General features: G+C 43.1%; 1 protein-coding gene across 4 annotated transcripts in view; it reads left to right on the top strand.

Annotated features, from left to right (window-relative positions):
* LOC106087365 (ATP-binding cassette sub-family G member 4) overlaps positions 1-23,209 on the top strand; it is a 179,796-nt gene extending 156,587 nt beyond the window's left edge. For 2 of the 4 annotated variants that reach the window (XM_059364638.1, XM_059364640.1), the window contains exons 2-7: positions 887-2,100; positions 7,836-8,141; positions 15,615-16,993; positions 17,097-17,197; positions 21,466-21,754; positions 21,824-23,209. In XM_059364638.1, the coding sequence (XP_059220621.1) occupies positions 1,274-2,100; positions 7,836-8,141; positions 15,615-16,993; positions 17,097-17,197; positions 21,466-21,754; positions 21,824-22,035 (3,114 nt within the window). In that variant the 5' untranslated portion in view covers positions 887-1,273 and the 3' untranslated portion in view covers positions 22,036-23,209. Of the gene's footprint in view, positions 1-877; positions 2,101-7,835; positions 8,142-15,614; positions 16,994-17,096; positions 17,198-21,465; positions 21,755-21,823 lie in introns of all 4 variants that reach the window. The other 2 variants (XM_059364639.1, XM_059364641.1) reach the window with 2 other exon arrangements.
* The last annotated feature ends 1,168 nt before the right edge of the window (positions 23,210-24,377 follow it).

Genomic DNA, 24,377 nt, shown 5'->3' with positions numbered 1-24,377 from the left:
GATTTGGATATAGCCGCCATATAGACCGATCTCTCGATTTAAGGTTTTGGGGCCATAAAAGTCGCATCTATTGTCCGATTTCGCCGAAATTTGGGACAGTGAGTTATGATAGGCCCTTCGACATCCTGCTTTAATTTTACCCAGATCGGTTCAGATTTGGATATAGCTGCCATACAGACCGATCTCTCGATTTGAGGTCTTGCCGAATCTGGTCCAAATTGGACCATATTTCGATATAAATGCTATGGGGGCATAAATTATGCATTTTTCACCAGACTTTGACGAAAGGTGGTTTACATATATACCCGAGGTGGTGGGTATCCAAGGTTTGGCCCGGCCGAAGTTAATGCTCTTTTACTCGTTTTTTATATTCTCTCTTGTATCAATAGCGTACATGTTAAATTGGTATGGTAAATTTCGCCAATGTTAAATTTTTATGGAAATTTGTATGTATACATGTGTTTATCCATTCATATATGACCTTTCTTTAAGAGGTCATACTTGGACTTCATCTAGTGCAGAAAAATTAGAGTACGTGGGGACTTAAGAAGCTGGTAGCTTTATTCATTGGATAAATCTATTTAGAATTTCAAAGCAATAAAGAAACATCACACTCCTGCTATCCAAAAGTACTCTTAACGAGAGATACACTTATAAGAAAATTCAAATCACCCCTCTCCTTTGACTCTTTTGACAAAGAAGAAATAAAAAATCTAACTCAAGCAAAAGAATCATTGACAAAAATATAAAACTTTATTTCTCAATTAAATTTAAGACCCCAAAAGCAAAGAGCATATTTATAATTGTAAGCAAATCATGAACCTGACATTGAAGGTTCAGGCAAATCATGAACCAACAATTATTTATAAATCCCAAGAAATTTTAGAGCCTCATCAAAACTGAACCTCTACATCTGTGTGTAATGTAAGGAAGTGAAACGGAACGAAACGAACTAACAATGAGCCATTATCAAAGTGTCTCAAAATAATAAAAAACGAAGAAATCGAAAAATATTTAGACATTAAACAAATTACGATGAATGACGATTTAGCTTATAAGCCCCGGCCATGCCCCCGCTACTTTGTAGGGTAAAAATAATTTTATATTTATGGCTATATTTCGTTGCGGACTATGAGTGAATCAAGAGCTTTGGACATTTGTGTTGTTGAATTCATTGAAGAAACAAGTGAAGTGATTGCAAAGAAACAAAACAAAATAATATGCCACAAAGAAGCTAAAAAATTGTAAAAAAATTAAAAAAATAAGTTAAACAATGACCAGCATACAAAAAAACTCCTCTGAAGAATCCCAAGAGTCCAATAGCACTCAAGACAAGTCATTACTCTCCCTGTCCCGCTGCAATAGTGCCGATAGTAATGCCCATTTGGTTGTAAATGCTTGCAAAACAGCTCAGGCCCGTTACAGTGCAATACCTGCCTCCAGAATCCTTACACATGGCACGCCCAGCACAACAGTAGCCACCTCATCACTGCTGCACTCCAACGTAACTAGCCTGAGCAACAATTTACAGCCACCTCCGGCATTGCGTATACAATTGGACTGTGAAGGAGGAATTTTGAATACAGCGTTTATTGGTAATGCCGCAGCTGCCTCTAACCCCGCTACATGCCACAATCATGTTTCACCGCCCTCTACAAACAAAGAAGCTGGCCCTGACAGTTTGTCACCTACAAAGGCCACAACAAAAACTCTACCTTTACCTGCCACTAAAGCCAGAAAAACGGCAAGGACCTCTCATGACCTGCAGCAGCAGCAACCATATGCAAGTGATGTGCAATTAAGACGCCATTCCGCTTATGCTCAGGTCTGCAGAAATCCTGTTAACGATAGTGCAAACAGTTTGCAACCTCATCAGCATGGAATATCACAGCAGCAACAGATACCAGCAGTAGTGGTAAGGCCCACATCCTACATACAAACCATAGTGACCAAGAATGGCTATGTGACCACTTCTGTGTCACCCAACGAGTCAACCATCTACAGTAACCAACAGCAGCTACAACTACACCCACACACGATAGACGCCCAGGATGTTGACCATGCAACACAGAAGCGACGCGCTTGGTTCAAGGCACAAAAGTAAGTTCAGGGACAAATAGTGGCAAAGAAGGTAGCAAATGTTGGTGGCTTTCTGAGAAAATAGCACATAGTTATGGTCTATTAAAGTAACGAAGGGGAGTACTTTAATTTTTACATGTGAGATTTTTGATATTTTATTAAATTTTTTATGTTTTCTCAGTTATTAAACTGAGTAATGATTTTGCAGATGGATTATATGTGGCCTTATGGCTTATGGCTACTGAAAGCCTATGCAGCACATGCAAATCAAGTTATCAAATAAAAAAAAATTGGGTATGAAATAGAGACCTATTGCAAATTTTGCCCATGAACAGTCCGATTCAAATTTAAGCTCAATGATGAGGGGCCTCCTTTTTATAGCCGAGTCCGAACGGCGTGCCGCAGTGCGACACCTCTTTGGAGAGAAGTTTTACATGGCATAGTACCACACAAATGTTGCCAGCATTAGAAGGGGAAAACCACCACTGAAAATTGTTTTTCTGATGATCTCGCTAGGATTCGAACCCAGGCGTTCAGCGTCATAGGTGGACATGCTTACCTCTGCGCTACGATGGCCTCCATTAGAGACCTATGCAAAAGGGACCCCTTTTGGAGTAGGGCTGCGGAGTCGACTCCGATCCCGTGTCGTAGTCCAAGTCGGAGTCGGGGTATTAAGCCGGAGTCGGAGAGTGGTTCGAAGTCGGGGCAAGGGTGCTTAACTTCGAACCAAAATCCGACTCAGGCTTAATAGTCCTATTACTAGAGATGGGCGATGGGTAAATCCCCAAAAGGTATTTACCCGATAAAATCTCGGGTATCTACCCATTTATACCCAAAAGCTGGGAATGTATAATTTTCCAGATATCTTGGGTATAAACAAATTTTCCAAGCAATTTTTATTAATTTCGTATTCTTTTTATATAAACTTGGTCTTCTGATCTCAAAAAATCGGAATGTTGTTGTACATAGCCGCTATATAGACCGATCACCAGAGTTAAAGTCTTGAGGTAATAAATTGGTTATTTTTCATCCGTTTTCGATAAGATTTGGCACAGTGAGTTCTGGTAGACCCCTACCCACTCCTGTGAAGTGTGGACCAGATTGGACTATATTTGGATGTAGCTGTCCCTATAGACCATCTGCCCGATTTCCCGATAAAGGGTATTGAGACCATAATAGATCTATGTACTACCCGAATTCGATGAAATTTGGTGCAATGAGTTCTAGTAGACCCCTACCCATTTTTGTGAAGTGTGGTCCAGATCGGACTATATTTGGATGTAGTAGCCCGATAGACCGCCCGCCCGATCTCCCGATAAAGGTTATTGAGACCATAATAGATCCATTTATTCGATGAAATTTGGCGGAGTGAGTTCTAGTAGACCACTACCCATTTTTGTGAAGTGTGGTCCAGATCGGACTATATTTGGATATAGCTGCCCTATAGACCGATCTCCCGATATAGAGTATTGAGCCCATAAAAGGAGCATTTTTCATTAGATTTTGATGAAATTTCAAATAGTGCGTTTTGGTACCCCAAAATTTTTGATATTTTTGCAAAAAATTTAAGTTATTTCTTACATAACTTTTATACCCTCCAGCGTTTACTAATTTCGTCATTACACTACGAGATATGCGTCGAAGACCCCATAAAGCATGTAAATTCTTGATCGTCGTAACATTTAAAGTCAATCTAGCCATGACCGTCTGTCTGTCCGTCCGTCTGTGCGTCCGTCTGTCCGTCCATCCGTCCGTCCATCTGTCCGTCCGTCTCCGTCTGTGTGTCCGTCTGTCCGTCCGTCCGTCTGTCCGTTCGTCTGTCCGTCTGTCCGTCCGTCTGTCCGTCTGTCCGTCTGTCTGTCTGTCTGTCTGTCTGTCCGTCCATCCGTCCGTCTGTCTGTCTGTCTGTCCGTCCGTCCGTCCGTCTGTCCGTCCGTCTGGCCGTCCGTCCATCCGTCCGACTTTCCGTCCGACTTTCCGTCCGACTTTCCGTCCGACTTTCCGTCCGACTTTCCGTCCGACTTTCCGTCCGTCTGTCCGCCCGTCCTTCGGTCCGTCCTTCCGTCCGTCCTTCCGTCCGTCCTTCCGTCCGTCCTTCCGTCCGTCCTTCCGTCCGTCCTTCCGTCCGTCCTTCCGTCCGTCCTTCCGTCCGTCCTTCCGTCCTTCCGTCCGTCCGTCCTTCCGTCCGTCCTTCCGTCCGTCCTTCCGTCAGTCCTTCTGTCCGTCCTTCCGTCCGTCCTTTCGTCCGTCCTTCCGTCTGTCCGTCCGTCTGTTCATCCGTCTGTCCGTCCGTCCGTCCGTCTGTCTGTCCGTCCGTTTCTCCGTCTGTCCGTCCGTCTGTCCATCCGTCTGGGCCGATTTGGTCCGATAAAGGGACCAAATCGGCCCATTTTTTGATATAGCTGCCATATAGACCGATCTTGGGTCTTGACTTCTTGAGCTTCTAGAGGGCGCAATTCTTATCCGATTTGGCTGAAATTTTTCACTTCTCGTTTTGGTATGATCTAACAACAATTGTGTTAGGTTAGACCATACCTATCACAGTTGTTGGAAGTCATACCAAATCGGTGGATATAGCTGCCATAAAAAATGATCTCTCAATTTGACTTTCTTAGTCTCTGGAGGTCGCAATTATAACTCAATTTGCCTGAAATTTTTGGTATTTGGTATTGTGGTATTTTCTATGGCTTCTGACAGCCACGACTAGTACCGTCCATATCGGTCAAAAACTTTATATAGCTGATATATTTTTGAAAACGTCATTCAAAGAACTTGACAAATGCGATCCATGGTGGAGGGTTTATTAGATTCGGACAGGCCGAACTAAGCAAGCTTTTACTTGTTTTTCTTCAAATGGTTGTTTTTTATACGCACCACCATAGGATGGGGATATACTAATCTAGTTATTCCGTTTTTAACACCTCGAAATATCGATCTGGAACCCCACAAAGTATATAAATTCTGATTCGTCTCGACATTCAGATTCGATCTAGCCATGTCCGTCCGTCCGTCTGTTAAAATCACGTTAGCGTTCGAACGCGCAAAGCTAGCCACTTGAAATTTTACACCGATAACTACTATTGATGTAGGTCATTGGAGATTGCAAATGGGCCATATCGGTTCGGATTTGGATATAGCTCCCATATAAACTGATCCCCCCGATTTGACTTATCGAGCCCTTGGAAACCGCAATTTTTGTCTGATTTGGCTGAAGTGTTCTGTTATGGCTTCCATCTGTCCTAAGTACGGTCCAAATCGTTCTATAACCTGGTATAGCTTCCATATAAACCGATCTCCCGATTTGATTTCTTTAGCCCTTACAAGCCGCAAGTTTTTTCCGATTTGGCTGAAATTTTGCATGTAGTGTTCTGTTACGACTTTCAACAGCTGTGCCAAATACAGTCCGAATCGTTCTATAACCTGATATAGCTCCCATATAAACCGATTTCCCGATTTATCTTCTTTAGGCCTTCGAAGCAGCAATTTTTGTCTAATTTGGTTTAAATTTTTCGGATCGGTTTATTCTCTTTAAATAAAAATCGACACTGAGACTCTCCGTTCGATACCGCTGATTATCCACGACTGCCGTTGCAGCTACTCCATATATAGCATTCCATTATCCGCAACTTGTAGACGTGCCCGGTAGCTCGCAGCTAAGCTTGTTGTGACGGCAATGAACACTACATAGATCGGACCTCAATGTTCCAGCCTGTGTGGTGCTCAAGCTATCCCGTGTCGGTCCCATATCTGGTGATAGGCATTAGCATCGCTTCCTATAATGAGGCTCTCTTTCCCTGCAGAAACGGCTTCAAAGGGTAACTTAAGGCTTGAAGGCGGCATCTTAGAATCGTGCGCCATATATAGGGATGTCAGCTAGTAATAAGGGAGACCATCGTGGCGCAGAGGTATGCATGTACCGAACCCATCGGTTCAAATCTAGGTGAGAACATTAGAAAAACTAGAGGCCTAAGAAGTCAAGACCAAAGATCGGTTTATATGGCAGCTACATCAGGTTATGGACTGATTTGAACCATGCTTGGCACAGTTGTTGGATATCATAACAAAACACGTGGTGCAAAATATCATTCTAATCGGGTAAGAATTGCGCACTCTAGAGGCTCAAGAAGTCAAGACACAAGATCGGTTTATATGACAGCTATACCAGGTAATGGACCGCATTGAACCATACTTAGCACAGTTGTTAGAAGTGATACTAAAACACTATGTGCAAAATTTCAGTCAAATCGGATAAGAATTGCGCCCTCTAGAGGCTCAAGAAGTCAAGACCCAAGATCGGTTTATATGGCAGCTATATCAGGTTATAGACCGATGTGAACCATACTTGGCACAGTTATTGGATATCGTAGCAAAACACGTCGTGCAAAATTTCATTCTAATCGGATAAGAATTGCGCACACTAGAGGCTCAAGAAGTCAAGACCCAAGATCGGTTTATATGGCAGCTATATCAGGTTATGGACCGATGTGAACCATACTTGGCACAGATGCTGGATATCATAAAATAAAACGTCGTGCAAAATTTCATCCCAATCGGATAAGAGTTGCGCACTTTAGAGGCTCAAGAAGTCAAGACCCAAGATCGGTTTATATGGCAGCTATATCAAAACATGGACCGATATGACCCATTTAGAATACCAACCGACCTACAGTAATAAGAAGAATTTGTGCAAAATTTTAAGCGGCTAGCTTTATTCGTTCGGAAGTTAGCGTGCTTAGGACAGACAGACGGACGGATATGGCTAGATCGACATAAAATGTCGCGACGATCAAGAATATATATACTTTATGGGGTCTCAAACGAATATTTCGAGTAGTTACAAACAGAATGACGAAATTAGTATACCCCCCATCCTATGGTGGAGGGTATAATAAATATTTCTGGCAGTGGTAATTCCCTTGCAGGGTATACAGCGACGGAAGAAGAAAAACATTTAGACTACTCCTTGCAAGAATACAGGCTCCTACGAGCCTCCCATACCCCGTTCCCTTGGGAAATTTAAATCCAGAAACCCTTAGTCCCCAACCATTCCTCCTCACACCCATTGTTGCTGTATAAGAACCTCGTCTAATCCTCCTGCCATCAGAAGGACCTTTAGAGCCGTCGAAGCGGCCTTACTATGGAGATTTATCTGCAGAAACTGGACCATAGTCAGGATTCAGAATTTACACCACTTTTGCGTTAGCCTTATCTTCTGAGTCCGCCAAGAGTTCATCCTCACAAGATTCGTTCGATCTTGTCATGATGAGTTTCCTTAAGCATCAAGGAGCAGTTGAGATAGCAGTGAAACCACTCTCCCTCAGGACACTGGACGCTTGCGGTGTGGACGATTCCTCCTTAGATGCTTCACTAGCTGCTGCCCCTAAAGGGAGCAATTCTTTACCAATTTGGTTGAATTTTTTTTTACTATGGTCTCAAACATCCAAATCAAAAGTGGCCAGAATCGGTCCATAACATGTAGGGTAAAGTAAATAACTCTTAATATGCCAAAAAATTGTTTTCATAGAACCGGCAAAAATTTATCGCATTTTATAGCTGGAAAAAAATATAAAAAATATTTACAATTTAAAATATATTGCTTATCTATTTTTCTTTGAAATTCATTAGAATTTTATGGTTGTTATCACAAAAAACAAGATTAAAATTCATTATTAAATGCGTTTTATTATGTATATGCTCAAATTGTAGTAACTTGAGGTCTAACATTTCCCTTTTACCTGTTTTTAATATCTTTTCAGCTCACAGAACAATTTGTGCAATGGCATCATTTCAGGCAATCACATACTGGCACCGAAAATTCAAAACAGCTGCAGTCCCAATGGCCAGAAGAAAGGCACTGTCTCCCTGTCCCATTTGCCCCAGAGGCCACCGGTCGATATTGAATTCACAGAGATTTCCTATTCCGTTTCGGAGGGAAGAAGGCGAGGTTTTAAGACAATATTAAAAGGTGTTTCGGGTAAATTTCGCAATGGTGAGCTGACGGCCATTATGGGACCTTCGGGTGCGGGCAAAAGTACGCTAATGAATATTTTAGCAGGATATAAGTAAGTGGCAATAACTAGAGAACAACTCATACCGAAACACACACACACACACAAATGAATACTTTTTCGCACGAAACGACCAGCTAGTGCTGTAATACATCCATATATACTCTACATCATACATACAAATTGCTATGGTTTCTGCTTCTGTTTCCGTTGATTTTTCTTTTTTCCTTTTTCGTTTTTGGTTTATTTCATACACTGTAAGGACAAAGCAGACGATAACGACCACTTGTACTTACAGTGTGGATAATTTTCTTTGTTTTTCTACTATCCTGCAGGTTTGCTTTTTTTCTTGAAAATCTGCAACAAGGGTTTCTTTATGTTCAGGAAAAAAAAAAACAAAACAGAATATAGACTTAGAAACTTTTAAAGGAAATGTTGTTTTTTAGTTTTCTTTTTGCCTTTAAGTTATGGCGTTTGTCTTTTAAAGTTCTAAAACAAATTTTAGCTGTCGCGGAGTTTTTTTTTTGATACATTTTTTTTGGTAGATAAATTTTGGAGCACATGTTGTTGATTGAACTGTGCCACCAAACGAAGGATAAGAAATTGGTGACATAAAATTGTTTGGACCAAGCAACATCATATGTACTTCAAATTTATATCCCCCAAGGCCATCTGCAAAGTTAGGCTAGGTTAGGTTGAATGGGTTGCCCACCATAGGTGAATTCATTAGGAGGCTTGGCCTATTGTGAAACCCTAGAAAGAAAGAGAAGAGAAATGTGATATGAGATGTCGGACCATATCCAGAAATTATGCACGCATTAAAGAAATAGGAAGAATATAGAACCAGAAGGGGGGAGCGAGAGGATGGGATAGAAGGGTTGAAACGCCCATCCTACACACAAGCACGTATGTGCCTTCGCAGCATTTAATCGTACCCTCCCTCGGAATCATCCCATCGCGTCCACAAACCTTGCGACACCTCCCAGAAGTATATTAGCAAGATCACCAAAATCGTAGAAAAATTGGCCCAACAGGCCAGACATGAACATAGAAAATTTTCGATAGTCTCCTTCTCATCCAGCCGGCCCATGGTACAATGTCCTGCTATAACGCCTATCAATGTGTTCAACGACCTCATGTGGAACGTAATTAACTTTGTCGTCCTCCTCTGGTCGAGAACGTGCACCAGAACACCTTAATATTAAGGCAACCACCCGCTGAGTTTCATCTCGCCACTAACCCCGCTCTGGCCATCTCGTCTACTATTTGGTTGCCCAAAAAGTAATTGCGGTTTTTTCATATAGTCGGCGTTGACAAATTTTTTCACATCTTGTGACTCTGTAATTGCATTCTTTCTTCTGTCAGTTATCAGCTCTTACTGTTAGCTTGCTCCAGAAAAAAAAAAAATTGTAAAAAAAGTATATTTGACTAAAGTTCATTCTAAGTTTTATTAAAAATGCATTTACTTTCTTTTAAAAAATCCGCAATTACTTTTTGGGCAAACCAATATATTAGAAAGCTCGAAATGGACAAGACCGGTGACTGGTTTGCCCATAGCAGACGAATGCCTCCTGGCGTATTCGTCCGCCCATTCATTCCATGGAGTCCTTTCATATCCGCGAACCAGGACCCAGAGCCTATCCAAGGACTAAACACAATTCGCGACACATCTCCACCTCACCATCCTCAAAACCAAGGCCTTGAATGCCGCTATACTGTCCACATAAATCCTACGATTTGAGGGCGGTAGATTCCTTATCAAAATTCCATTTTGGGACTACTGTAATGGCACAGACCTCTGCTTGAAAGACCGATCTGTCCACATAAATCCTGAGATTTGAGGGCGGTAGATCCCTTATTCAAATTCCATTTAGGACTACTGTAATGGAATAGACCTCTGCCTCAAAAGACCATACACTCGTTTGGTAGTCTCAGAGACATACCAATGTTGAGTGCGTCGCTGTAGATCCCCAAACCGGTTCCTTACTCCATCTTGGAGCCATCAGTAAAGGTCAAAGTCTCATCCTCCTCTAACACAGCATTCTCCCTCCATTCATCCCTAACGGGGAAACGAATCCTGAATATCCTAATACCAATCGGTACCGGTGCTAGATAGTCGTAGTTCCTCCTCAGTCTACTCTCCGCATTAATAGCATGTCGAACTCCCTCAGTCTAAGCGCGACCTTGGCGGCGCAGTTTCGATTATAGGACCAATGGAAATGGCACGTAGGTCAGATCGGTGACGGGTTTGCCCTGCACTGACGAATCCCTATTGGAGCATTTGTCCACCCCTTTCTTCCCCGAAACCCCTTTATGTCCCAGAACACATATCAGCGTTATATTGAAAACCCAGGGCCTATCCAGGCACTCCAAACAATGCACCACACACCTTGACCTCATCGTCCTCGAAGCCAAGGTCTTGAACCCCGCTATACTGTCCACATAAATCCTGAGATTTGAGGGCGGTATATTCCTTACCAAAATTCAATTTGGGACTACTGTAATGGCATAGACCTCTGCCTCAAAAGACCATACACTCGTTAGGTAGTCTCAGAGTCATACCAATATTGAGTTCGTCGCGATAAATCTCCAAACCGGTCCCTTACTCCATCTTGGAGCCATCAGTGAAGATCGAGGTCTCATCGTCCCTACCATTCATACCTACCGGGGAAACGAATCCTGAATATCCTAATAACAATCCGCACTTGATAGTCGGAGTTCCTCCTCAGTCTACTCTCCGCATCAATAGCATGCCGAACTCCCTCAGTCTAAGCGCGACCTTGGCGGCGCAGCTGTCAGGAACGATCGAGGTCTCATCCTCCTCTAACACAGCATTCGCCCTCCATTCATCCCTACCGGGGAAACGAATCCTGAATATCTTAATACCAATCGGTACCGGTGCTTCATAGTTGGAGTTCCTCCTCAGTCTACTCTCCGCATCAATAGCATGCCGAACTCCCTCAGTCTGAGCGCGACCATGTCGGCGCAGCTATCAGTGAAGATCGAGATCTCATCCTCCTCTAACACAGTATTCGCCCTCCATTCATCCCTCTAGCGAAAATGAATTCTGAATATCCTAATGCCAATTGGTACCAGTGCTGGATAGCCGGAGATCCTCTTCAGCCTACTCTTCATAAAAAACATGCCAAACTCCCTCAGCCTAAGCGCCACCTTGGCGGCGCAGTTCCGAATGTAGGTCCCAATGGGCTGCGAAAAATGGCACGTAGGCTAGACCGGTGATTGATTTGCCCTGCTCTGACAAATACCAATTGGAGCATTCGTCCGCCTCTTTTTTCCCCGAAATCTCTTTATGCCCGGGAACACATATCAGCGTTACATTGTAGAACCAGAGCCTATCCAGGGACTCCTAACAATCCGTAACACACCTCGACCTCGCCGTTCTCGAACCCCAAAGCCTTGAGAGCCGCCATACTGTCTATATAATTCCTGAGTTTCGAGAGTGGTAGATCCCTGCTAGAATTTCTCTTGCGGCTACTGTAATGGCATAGATCTCTGCCTAAAAGGCCATACACTCGTCCGGTAGACATACCGATATTAAGTGCTTCTCCGACTATCTGACCCCAATACTGCTCCTTATTCCATCTTGGAGCCATCAGTGAAGATCGAGGTTTCATCCTCCTCTAACACAGCACTCGCCTTCCACTCATCCCTTCCGCGAAAACGAATCTTGAATATCCCAACATCAATCGGTACAGGAGCCAGATAGTCGGAAATCCCCTCAGGCGCATACTCTCCGCACCAATAGCACAACGAACTCCCTCAACCTAAGCGCAACCAATCGATGCCGGTACCAGATAACCGGTGATCCTCTTCAGTCTACTCTCCGCATCGATAGCACGCCAAACTCGCTCAGCTCGCTAAGTGCAACCTTGGCGGCGAAGTTCCGAATATAGGCCCAAATGGTACGTAGGCAAGACCGGTGACTGGTTTGCCCGGCGCTGACGAATCCCTTCTGGCGCACTCGTCCGCCCATTCATTCCCCGAAATCCCCTCATGTCCGGCAACCCAGCGCGTATCAGCGTTACATCGGGGACCCGGAGCATATCCAGGGACTCCAAACACTCCGCTACACACCTCGACCTTGCCGCCCTCAAACCCCAAAGCCTTAAGCGCCGCCATACCGTCTATATAAAACCTGAGTCTTGAGGGCGGTAGATCTCTACCAGTATTTTTCTTGCGGCTACTGTAATGGCATAGACCTCTGCCTGAAAGACCATACACTCCTCTGGTAGTCTCAGAGACATTCCGATATTGAGTTCTTCGCAATAAACCCCAATTATATTCCTTACTCCATCTTGGAGGAGCCATCAGTGAAAATCGAGGTCTCATCCTCCCCTAACACAGCATTCGCCCTTCATTCATCCTTCCCGCGAAAACGAGTCCTAAGTATCCCAATACCAATCGGTACCGGTGCCAGATAGTCAGAGGAGGATAAGTCTACTCTCTGCACCAATAGCATCCAGAATGGAACTGCCTAAGCGCGACCTTGGAGGCGCAGTTCCAAATATAGTCCTCTACGATCTGCATATCTAGCATCGGTTAAAGACCCGATTGCGGCGCGGATCTGAATGCCCGTACGACTCCGGCGCAGGCCAGTCTATGGACCTTCTTGAACTCCCTCGTACGAGTCCTTTTATCCACGACTCTCCACCATAGCAACGCCCCATAATTCAGTACTGGTCTCACAATGACCATATTGCATATTGCCCACGAACATTCCATTACGGAACAGGAGCATTCGCCCTCCATTCATCCCTCCCGCGAAAACGAGTCCTAAGTATCCTAATACCAATCGGTACCGGTGCCAGATAGTCAGAGGTGGATTAGTCCACTCTCCGCACCAATAGCATCCAGAATGGAACTGCCTAAGCGCGACCTTGGAGGCGCAGTTCCATATATAGTCCTCTACGATCTGCATATCTAGCATCGGTTAAAGACCCGATTGCGGCGCGGATCTGAATGCCCCTACGACTCCGGCGCAGGCCAGTCTATGGACCTTCTTGAACTCCCTCGTACGAGTCCTTTTATCCACGGCCCTACACCATACCAATGCCCCATAGTTCAGTACTGGTCTCACAATGACCATATTGCATATTGCCCACGAACATTCCATTACGGAACAGGAGCATTCGCCCTCCATTCATCCCACCCCCGAAAACGAGCCCTACGTATCCCAATACCAATCGGTACCGGTGCCAGATAGTCAGAGAAGGATTAGTCTACTCTCCGCACCAATAGCATCCAGAATGGAACTGCCTAAGCGCGACTTTGGAGGCGCAGTTCCAAATATAGACCTCTACGAACTGCATGTCTAGCATCGGTTACAGACCCGCATGCGGAGCGGATCTGAATTACCCTGCGACTCCGGCGCAGGCCAGTCTATGGACCTTCTTGAACTCCCTCGTACGAGTCCTTTTATCCACGGCCCTACACCATACCAATGCCCCATAGTTCAGTACTGGTCTCACAATGGCCATATTGCAAAGTTGCCCACGAACATTCCATTACGGAACAGAAGCAAACTTCTCACATATCACTGAGTGCTGTCCGATTCAAGTTTAAGCTCAATGGTGAGGGGCCTCTTTTTAAAGCCGAGTCCAAACGGCGTGCTGCAGAAGTTTTTACGTGGCAAAGTACCTCACAAACCTCGATGACTATGACGTGGTAATACGCTTTCTTTCTACGACAGCTGCAGGGTGATCCTGTCCAAAGGTGGGAGTCAGAACTCTGGTATCCTGTATCTGTGAGCCAAGAGCACCAGCTCCATCATCCTTGGGTTGGTCATCAACCCACTCCTGCTAGCCCATTGCGACATTTTCTTCAGTGACAATCTTCCACGATCCCGCTAATCGTCTACAAAAACCTGCCTCGGACTAGAAACACGACATCGGCCGCATAAGCGATTACTTTCGTATCACCTACGCCGGGATCCAACAGGATTTCATTCATCACGAGGTTCCACAGAATCGGAGAGAACAACCCTCTTGGGGCGTTCCTCTTGTCACCCACCTACTGACCACACTATCTTCCTGGTTCGCACACTGTCTCCCAGGTTCCTGCCACAAAGCATTTATTTTATCCACTGGGAGATAATAGGGTGGATCCCCATGCGGTCCAATGCGGCAACTATTAATCCTATCTCCACGTTATTGAAGCCCCCCCTCGATATCCAAGATGACCGCCATCATGTACTCCTTCTACCGGTGGGACATCATCTCGACCTCTTGTAACACTTCGTGAAGGGCCGTCTCCACCGACCTGTCTTTGGGGTATGCGTTTTGTGCCCCAATGAAGTTCTACGGCGTTAGTCCCTCGCTCACAGTTAGCTCTATCAGCATTTTGAGTATAAACGATGACAGACTAATGGGACTATAATCCTTTGTCTTGCTGTGTCTTATTTTTCCGCCTTGGAAATAAATACCACCCTGCCTGCCCTCCACATCCTTAGTATGTAGCACCATACCAAGCTCGCCGGGAAAAATCCTTTCTAGCCATAGCAGGGTGACCCCGCGGTCTTATCCTCTTCAACTTTATCCCTGATGAGGTTATCCGCTAAGACCACATATGTCGATATTGCGATATCTTAATCGCCGAACACTTTCTGGACGGCCGGAAAAACCGTTTTCATCAGAAATTACACCATCCCCTGACCAATCTCGGTGTAAGTCCCGTGCTCCCTCCTCCAGGAGCTAGGAGTGCTCGGATCCTTCTAGAGCTCTTTGAGCATCCTAGATGCTACACTAGTGGCTTTTAATTCTCTACAAAATTTCGCCCACGAACTCCTCTTCGCCTGATGAGGTTATCCGCTAAGACCACATATGTCGATATTGCGATATCTTGATCGCCGAACTCTTTCTGGCCTGCCGGGAAAACCGTTTTCATCAGAAATTACACCATCCTCTCACCAATCTCGGTGTAAGTCCCGTCCTCCCTCCTCCAGGAGCTAGGAGTGCTCGGATCCTTCTAGAGCTCTTTGAGCATCCTAGATGCTACACTGGTGGCTTTTAATTCTCTACAAAATTTCGCCCACGAATTCCTCTTCGCCTTCCTCTTCTCCTTCATGAACTTGCCTCACAATATTCATCCCAGCCCTCCGCAGTTTTCTCTCTCATGGCCCTATTAAAAAGCTTCCTAACCTTCCCCGCTGAGTAATTCCAGTTCCGGCAACCACCATGATTGGCTGGTTTTATGCGGCGGTACTCGTTCAAAACATGCTTTTAAGAAGCCCTCGTACAGGCATGATATGACAAGAACCACTGCAGACTACAGGTTCCTTGCATCCTCCAGGGGCCCCCTAACCTTGGCATAAGTGCGATATAGACCAAATTTCCAATCGAACTTCACCTCACTTAAAAGCCTATATTTCGTGGAATTTCTTTAGGAATTGTATTGCAGGTCGTCTTTCAATCTGGCCAAGTTATGGTTTCACTTTTTTTATAAAGTTTTTCAGAACAACAAACCTACAGCATCCATCCTATAATTATTTTTCTCTCCTTCTCTTTGCAGAACCTCACAACTCAGCGGCTCTGTGCTTATCAATGGCAAGGAGCGTAACCTAAGACGCTTTCGCAAACTCTCCTGTTACATTATGCAGGACGATGTGTTGATTGCCAATCTGTCGGTGCGTGAGGCCATGATGGTCTCGGCCAATCTGAAATTGGGTAAAAATATGAACCTGGCTGCCAAGAAGGTCGTTGTCGATGAAATACTCGAAACAATTGGTCTAATCGAATCAAGCAATACCAAGACTTGTAATCTCTCCGGAGGACAACGAAAGCGACTCTCCATTGCCCTGGAGTTGGTCAATAATCCACCAGTTATGTTTTTCGATGAGCCCACATCCGGTCTGGATAGTTCAACGTGCTTCCAATTGATATCGTTGTTGAAATCTCTGGCTCGTGGAGGGCGCACCATTGTCTGTACCATACATCAGCCGTCCGCCAGGCTCTTCGAAAAATTCGATCATCTGTACATGCTGGCCGAAGGTCAATGCATGTACGAGGGCCGTGTTCGTGGCCTGGTACCGTTTCTATCATCGCTGGGCTACGATTGTCCCTCCTATCACAATCCAGCCGATTACGTCTTGGAAGTGGCCAGTGGCGAGTATGGCGAGTGTGTGCCCAAACTGGTGGCTGCTGTCAAGAGCGGAACATGCAAGAAATACAGCCAGAAAAACTATGGCTTAGATCTATCCAAAGACATTACCAATGATATTATTAAAGGCAATGGCAATGGCAATGGCAATGCGGCGAATGGCAATGGGGGCAGCGGCGGCGCCAATGGCTTGACCACTGTCACACTGGCCGATGAGAAACTCAAATTAGATGAGCCCTCGTCGGCGGCTGAAATGGAACTGAACTCAAGTATTCTCAAACCACCGAAATTAGAAACCCAAGAGAGTCAACAGTCCGATTGTTCAGTCATCAATATGCCACGCCATGGCGATCACAACGGCGAGGACAGCTGTAGCTATAGCTCGAAGGGCGGCCAAAGTACCAATGCCGTTATGAATGTGTCAGGCGCTGGCAATGGTGGTGGGGGAGGAGGCGGCGGCGGCGGAGGTGGTGGCAGTTCCGGTGCTGGCTGTACCACCTCACTGCTGGACTCGCACGAGAGTGTCATTGCTATGCCGAATAAGTCCGGTTTTCCCACCAGTGGTTGGACCCAGTTCTGGATTTTGCTCAAACGTTCCTTTGTTACAATAATGCGCGATCGCATGTTAACCCACATGCGGCTGGCATCGCACATCATTGTTGGTGCCATCATTGGCATGATCTACTACGATGTTGGCAACGAGGCCTCAAAGGTTATGAGTAATGCGGGTTGTATCTTTTTTACCACACTATTTACCATGTTTACTGCTATGATGCCCACAATCTTGACATGTAAGTTGGCAATTTGGCTCTCACCGCTAGGTGGCGCCATATGTGATCAATCATGGTTTTGCCATCGTTTAAATTGAATTTTTTTTTTTCATTTATTTTACAGTCCCCACAGAAATGTCGGTGTTTGTTCGAGAGCATTTAAATTATTGGTACTCACTGAAGGCTTTTTATTTTGCTAAGACAATGGCTGATTTACCATTTCAGGTAAGAATATTTGGGGGAAATATTCTCATTATTCTGAAGAAGCTGGGAAAACATGGGAATCTGGTTGAAAAATTCGTACTAATTTTACCATAAGAATGAAAGGCAATAGGCAAAGAAGTGATGAGCACTGCTTGAAGAATTAAAAAGGAAAAATTCAATATGGAAGCTTCTTGTCGAATGTAAGGACATTTAACCATAAGAATGAAAGGCAATAGGCAAAGAAGTGAAGAGCACTGCTTGAAGAATTAAAAAGGAAAAATTCAATATGGAAGCTTCTTGTCGAACGTAAGGATGAATTTGCCAACTAAGGTTGAATGGAATGACTTTGATCCCTGGTTATAAGGAAACTAGCCAAACCGGGCCCGCACCGCTGCGCCTTCTATAACTCTCTAATATGTTTTTAGGGTGGGGACACTTCGCCCTGAATGCGGATAGCGAAATTGTGCCATTGTAGCCTATGACGCTAAACGCGTTCGAATCCTGGCGAGATCATCGGACAAAGCGGTGTTTATCCCTTCTTAATGTTGGCGACATTTGCGAGGTACAATGCCATGCATGGTCGTTTAAAAAATTCTCCCCAAAGAGGTGTCGCACTGCGGGACGCCGTATAAAAAATGTCCCTTATCATCGAATTTAAACTTGAATCGGAAAGTACTCATTGGTGAGTGAGAATTCGCCCCTTCTCGGTTCCTGGTGGCATTGTTCTTCCTAGGGTAATGTTCTCATGAGGGGAGGGATGGCACCTCAGACATTTCGACCCAAATATGGATATCGAATTCGTGCTGCCCATATTGCCACGGCCTGTAAATATGAACCGCTTGGAGGGTGTTTTGGGGCAGGGGCGACAACCAGCACTTTGCACAGAAAATATATATCAAATTCATTCTTTATTTCCAACGGAAATGAAGTTCAGTGTAGGGGGATATCAAATTCGTTTTTTACTCTCAAATACCTTTCATTTGAGTCCCATATTGTCGTAATGGATCAAATTATCCATTTGACCTATCTTTAGGAGGAAAAGTGCCACCTAGACTTGAACGCAAATTTGGATGTCATATTCGTAATCTACTCCCTTATACCTACCATTTGAGTCCCATGTAGCCATGGTCGGCTAATATGCCCATTTGGGGGTGGGCGACCTCCCATTACTAAGACCTAATGTTTTATGCCATATTTGTAATCTACTGCGTGAACTTCGAATATATCTGTTTAGAGAAGTTTTGGGGTTTGGGGGGGGGGGTATAATGGCGTTTTTGAGGGGTGGCGTGACCCCCTATACTTCAATCTGATTTTGTACGCCAGATTCGAAATCTACTACCGAATATCTTTGATTTGAGCCCCATATTGAAAAGAGCGTCCAATTTGTCTGTTTAGGGAGTTTTGGGGTTGCGGCGGCCCGATGGGTACTTAGACTCAAATTTTAATATCATATTCGTAGTCTTCTCTCCAATACCTTTCATTCGATACCCATATTGGCCCACTTTTGATTTTGGATTGTGTTTTTGCCATAAAGGGGAGGGTACGTTCCCCTTCCGATGCAGAAAAAGTATATAGCCTTCCAGATCAAATTACACAATATGCGAAAATTCCGAGAAAATTGGTTCTGCCGTTATCAGTACATACGGAACAAACAAAACGAGTCCCATATATCCGTGATTGGCTAATGTACCCATTTTGGGCGTTTTTGTGAGGCTGGGTTGACCCCCTATACTTTGACTTGAATTTGTATGTCAGATTCGTTATCTACTCCCGCATACTTTTCATTTTATACCCACATTGGCCGTATCAGTCTGCTTTTGATCTTGGGTGGTGTTTTTGGGATAACGGTGAAGGGTCCCCCCTTTCCCTTGTCAATAAATTATAAAGCCTATTCCTACTTCCTCACCTTATTCGTAATCTACTCCCGAATTCCTTTCATTTGAGTCCCATTTTGTTATGATGGTCAAATAACCCGATTTTAAGCGGTTTTGGGGCTGGGGCGGCCCCCCAGGTACTTGGACCCAACTTTTGTTATGAAATTTGTACTCTACTCTTGAATAGCTTTCATTTGAATCGCATATTGTCCCGATCGGTCCACTTTTATTTTTGGGTAGTACTTTTCGGGTAAGGGGGAGAGTCCGCCCGCCCCCTCCCGATATCAAAAAATTATATAGCCTATGTTTCCTTCCAGACCAATCTACACAATCTTGAACTACCTTACGCATCCTCCCTGATTAGTCACTGTTATGTCGTCAAAAGTGAGTAAATCCGTCTACCGAATGACAGAGTGGCTTAACGGTAGATCACAGCTTGGTAATACCAAAGTTTAAATTACAGTACCCTAGCCAAAAATTCCGCTTCCGTACGTTGACCACCATTTTGATTTACGGATTCAGTTTCCCGGTGCTCTACTTCGTATAACAAATACAACAAGTAAGAGCGTGCTATGTTCGACCGGTCTGAATCTTATATAGCCTCCACCATAGATCGCATTTGTCGAGTTCTATGCGCGGTATCTCTTTTTAGGCAAACAAAGAATATTGAATAAGAACTGTTATTCTATTGGAGCTATATCAAGTTATAGTCGCATTCGGACCATAAATGAATGTTGAACATTGTAGAAGTCATTGTGTAATATTTCCGTTCATTCGGATAAGAATTGTGCCTTGTAGGGGCTCGAGAAGCATACCACAGTTATTGGAAGTCATAACAAAACACCTCATGCAAACTTGCAGCCAAATCGGATTAGAATTGCGCCCTCTAGAGTCTCAAGAAGTCAAGACCCAAGATACGTATATAGGGCAGCTATATCAGGTTATGGACCGATTTCAATACTCTCAGTTGTTGGAAATCATAACAAAACACTTCATGCAAACTTGCAGCCAAATCGGATTAGAACTGCGCCCTCTAGAGGCTAAAGAAGTCAAGATCCAAAATACGTATATAGGGCAGCTATATCAGGTTATGGACCGATTTCAATACTCTCAGTTGTTGGAAATCATAACAAAACACTTCATGCAAACTTGCAGCCAAATCGGATTAGAATTGCGCCCTCTAGTGGCTCAAGAATCAAGATCCAAGATCGGTTTATGTGGCAGCTATACCAGGTTATAGACCGATTTGAACCATACCTAGCACATTTGGTGAATTCATAACAAAACACTTTATGCCAAATTTCAGTTAAATCGGATAAGAGTTGCGCCCTCCAGAAGCTCAAGAAATTTGGACCCAAGATCGGTTTATATGACAGCTATAACAGACTATGAACAGATTTGTGCGCCCTCTAGAGGCTCAAGAAGTCAACATCCAAGATCGGTTTATATGGCAGTTATATCAAAAAATGGACCGATTTAAATCATACTTAACACAGTTGTTGGAAGTGATACCAAAACTCCACGTGCAAAATTTCAGTCAAATCTGACGAGAGTGCGCCCTCTAGAGACTCAAGAAGTCAAGACCCAAGATCGGTTTATATGGCAGTTATATCAAAAAGTAGACCGATTTAAATCATACTCAACACAGTTGTTGGATACCAACGCCACATGCAAAATTTCAGTCAAATCGGACGAGAATTGCGCCCTCTAGAGGCTCAAGAAGTCAAAACCCAAGATCGGTTTATATGGCAGCTATATCAAAACATGGACCGATTTGGCCCTTTTACAATCCCAACCGACCTACACTAATAAAAAGTATTCGTGCAAAATTTCAAGCGGCTAGCTTTACTCCTTTGAAAGTTTGCGTGCTTTCAACAGACAGACGGACATGGCTATATGGACTTAAAATGACGATCAAGAATCGCATATTTCGAGGTGTAACAAACAGAATGACAAAATTAGTATACAGCCATCCTATGGTGGAGTGTATAAAAACAGAGATAAGCATAATGCTTTTTTTTAAAAGAGTTTTAAATGTAGTCCATAAATCAAATAAAATCTTAGGACTTGCCTCATATCTGAGCAAATTATAAATGGTTGCCCAAAAAGTAATTGCGGATTTTTCATATAGTCGGCGTTGGCAAATTTTTTCACAGCTTGTGACTCTGTAATTGCATTCTTTCTTATGTCAGTTATCAGCTGTGACTTTTAGCTTGCTTTAGAAAAAAAGTGTAAAAAAGTATATTTGATTAAAGTTCATTCTAAGTTTTATTAAAAAAGCATTTACTTTCTTTTAAAAAATCCGCAATTACTTTTTGGGCAACCCAATAAAAATCTAAATAAATTCACATATTTTCTAATCTTTATAATGTTTTGAATTATTTTACTTAATTAACATTTTTCTTAATTTTTCAGATTATCTTCTCTAGTGTTTATGTCATTGTAGTCTATTATTTAACATCACAACCCATGGAACCACAACGTATCACCATGTTTGTGGTTATCTGTGTTCTCACCTCACTGGTGGCTCAGTCGCTGGGACTGCTGATTGGTGCTGGCATGAACATTGAGGCGGGCGTATTTCTGGGTCCGGTCACAACTATACCAACCATACTTTTTTCGGGTTTCTTTGTCAATTTTGATACAATACCGGGCTATTTGCAATGGGTAACCTATGTGAGCTATGTACGCTATGGATTTGAAGGTGAGTGGCTAAGATCTTACCGTAAAACATTAAAAAAAAAAGACTTTACTCTTGTATGTAAATTTCCAGGAGCCATGGTTTCCATTTATGGCATGGATCGGGCCAAACTGCAGTGTGATGCCATGTATTGTCACTTCCGTAGTCCCAAAAAGTTCTTGGAGGAAATGTCCATGGATCAGGCAGAGTATTGGATAGATGCAGTGGCGTTAATTGGCATTTTTATTGCTTTAAGAATTGTGGCATACTTTGTGCTGCGCTGGAAGTTGCACATGATACGTTAAAAAGGGTCAAAATGTAGTTTAATATTGGACCAGAGGATCGAGCATTACCACATCACACACACTCTCAAACACACACTCAAACACACACTCACACACACACACATAATGTAGACTAGATTTAAATCTATGTGTAGAGGTCCTAGGGCCAGTTAGGTCACAACAGCGGCATGAGAGACCAGCAACAGCAGCAAATAAGTAATTGCCTCTTCTGTTGATTTTATAGGCATATTTTTAGTATTAGCAGGAAACATTTTTATTCTCAATATGGTGTGATATGTAATGTGTTTTTTTATATATATACAACCTATATATATATATATATATGAAATAGTTTCTTAATATATATTTTCAGTTTTCTTGTTTTAGAAATTTATTCAATTATTTGCTAGCATAGCGTAAAATATCTCGATATACATATGTAAATTAATTTCTTTTGTATTATTGTGGTAATAATTTGTGATGATTTTATTTTAATTCTAATTAATGGTCATTTTGAAAGCTGTGGCATTATTTTTCTATTATATTTAACTTTATTTTTTTTTAATGTTATGTTAGGCCAATAGATTTTGTCTTCATTGCAACACAGATATTGGAAGGTCAGAATGTCAAAACTAAAACAGAAAATAGGGGCTGAAATAAACCCCTAATGGGTCATATGCATGAATTTAGAAAATTTTTGAAAATGTGATATGGGGATTTAACCGTTGGCACAGACAGTTCTAAGACTTGTTTCTGTTCATTCAAATTTAATGTTTTATTACTACAGGGAAATAGTATTTTGCACTAACATACTAACCAAATACCTTATGATATTAGTTCCTCCTAAATGTAATTGAGAAGATGAAGTGATTAATGAAAGATTATGTGAAGAATAAATGCCATTTGGGCATTGAAATATACATCAGAGAGAGAGAGAACAAGTAAAAGCGTGCTAAGTCCGGCTGGGCCGAATCTTATATACCCTCCACCATGGAGCGCATTTGTCGAGTTCTTTTCCCGACATCTCCTCTTAGGCAAAAAATGATATAAGAAAAGATTTGCTCCGCTATTAGAGCGATATCAAGATATGATCCGATTTGGACCACAATTCAATTATATGTTGGAGACCTGTGTAAAATGTCAGCCAATTCGAATAAAAATTGCGCCCTTTGGGGGCTCAAGAAGTAAAATAGAGAGATCGATTTATGTGGGAGCTGTATCGGGCTATAGACCGATTCAGACCATAATAAACACGAATGTTAATGGTCATGAGAGAATCCGTCGTACAAAATTTCAGGCAAATCGGATAATAATTGCGACCTCTAGAGGCTCAAGAAGTCAAGATCCCAGATCGGTTTATATGGCAGCTATATCAGGTTATGAACCGAATTGAATCATACTTGGCACAGTTGTTGGATATCATAACAAAACATGTCGTGCGAAATTTCATTCCAATCGGATAAGAATTGCGCACTCTAGAGGCTCAAGAAGTCAAGACCCAAGATCGGTTTATATGACAGCTATATCAGGTTATGTACCGATTTGAACCATATTTGGCACAGTTGTTGTTGGATATCATAACAAAACACGTCGTGCCGAAATTCATTCAAATCGGATAAGAATTGCGCCCTGTGCCAAGTATGGTTCAAATCCGTCTATAACCTGATATAGCTGTCATATAAACCGATCTTGGGTATTGACTTCTTGAGCCTCTAAAGGGCGCAATTCTCATCCGATTTGACTGAAATTTTGCACACAGTGTTTTAGTATCACTTCTAACAACTGTGCTAAGTATGGTTCAAATCGGTCCATAACCTGTTATAGCTGTCATATAAACCAATCTTGGGTCCTGACTTCTTGAGCCTCTGGAGAGCGCAATTCTTACCCGATTTGACTGAAATTTTGCACATAGTGTTTTAGTATCACTTCTAAGAACTGTGATAAGTATGATTCAAATCGGTTCATAATCTGGTATAAATGTCATATAAACCGATCTTGGATCTTGACTTCTTGAGCCAATAGAGCGCGCAATAATCATCCGATTTGGCTGAAATTTTGCATGAGGTGTTTTGTTATAACTTCTAATAACTGTGCTGAGTATGGTGCAAATCGGTACATAACCTGATATAGCTGCCATATAAACCAATCTTGGATTTTGACTTCTTGAGCCACTAGAGGGCGCAATGCTCACCCGATTTGGCAGAAATTTTGTGCAACGGCTTTTCTCATGACCTTCAACATACGTGTCCAATATGGTCTGAATCGATCAATAGGTTGATACAGTTCCCATATAAACCTATCTTCCTATTTTGCTTTTTGAGACCCTACAAGGCGCAATTCTTATCCGAATGAACGGAAATATT

This window comes from Stomoxys calcitrans, chromosome 3 (genome assembly GCF_963082655.1).
Source record: "Stomoxys calcitrans chromosome 3, idStoCalc2.1, whole genome shotgun sequence".
NCBI lineage: Eukaryota > Metazoa > Arthropoda > Insecta > Diptera > Muscidae > Stomoxys > Stomoxys calcitrans.
The sequence above is the reverse complement of the archived record's forward strand: the minus strand, read 5'-3'. Positions and strand labels throughout refer to the sequence as shown.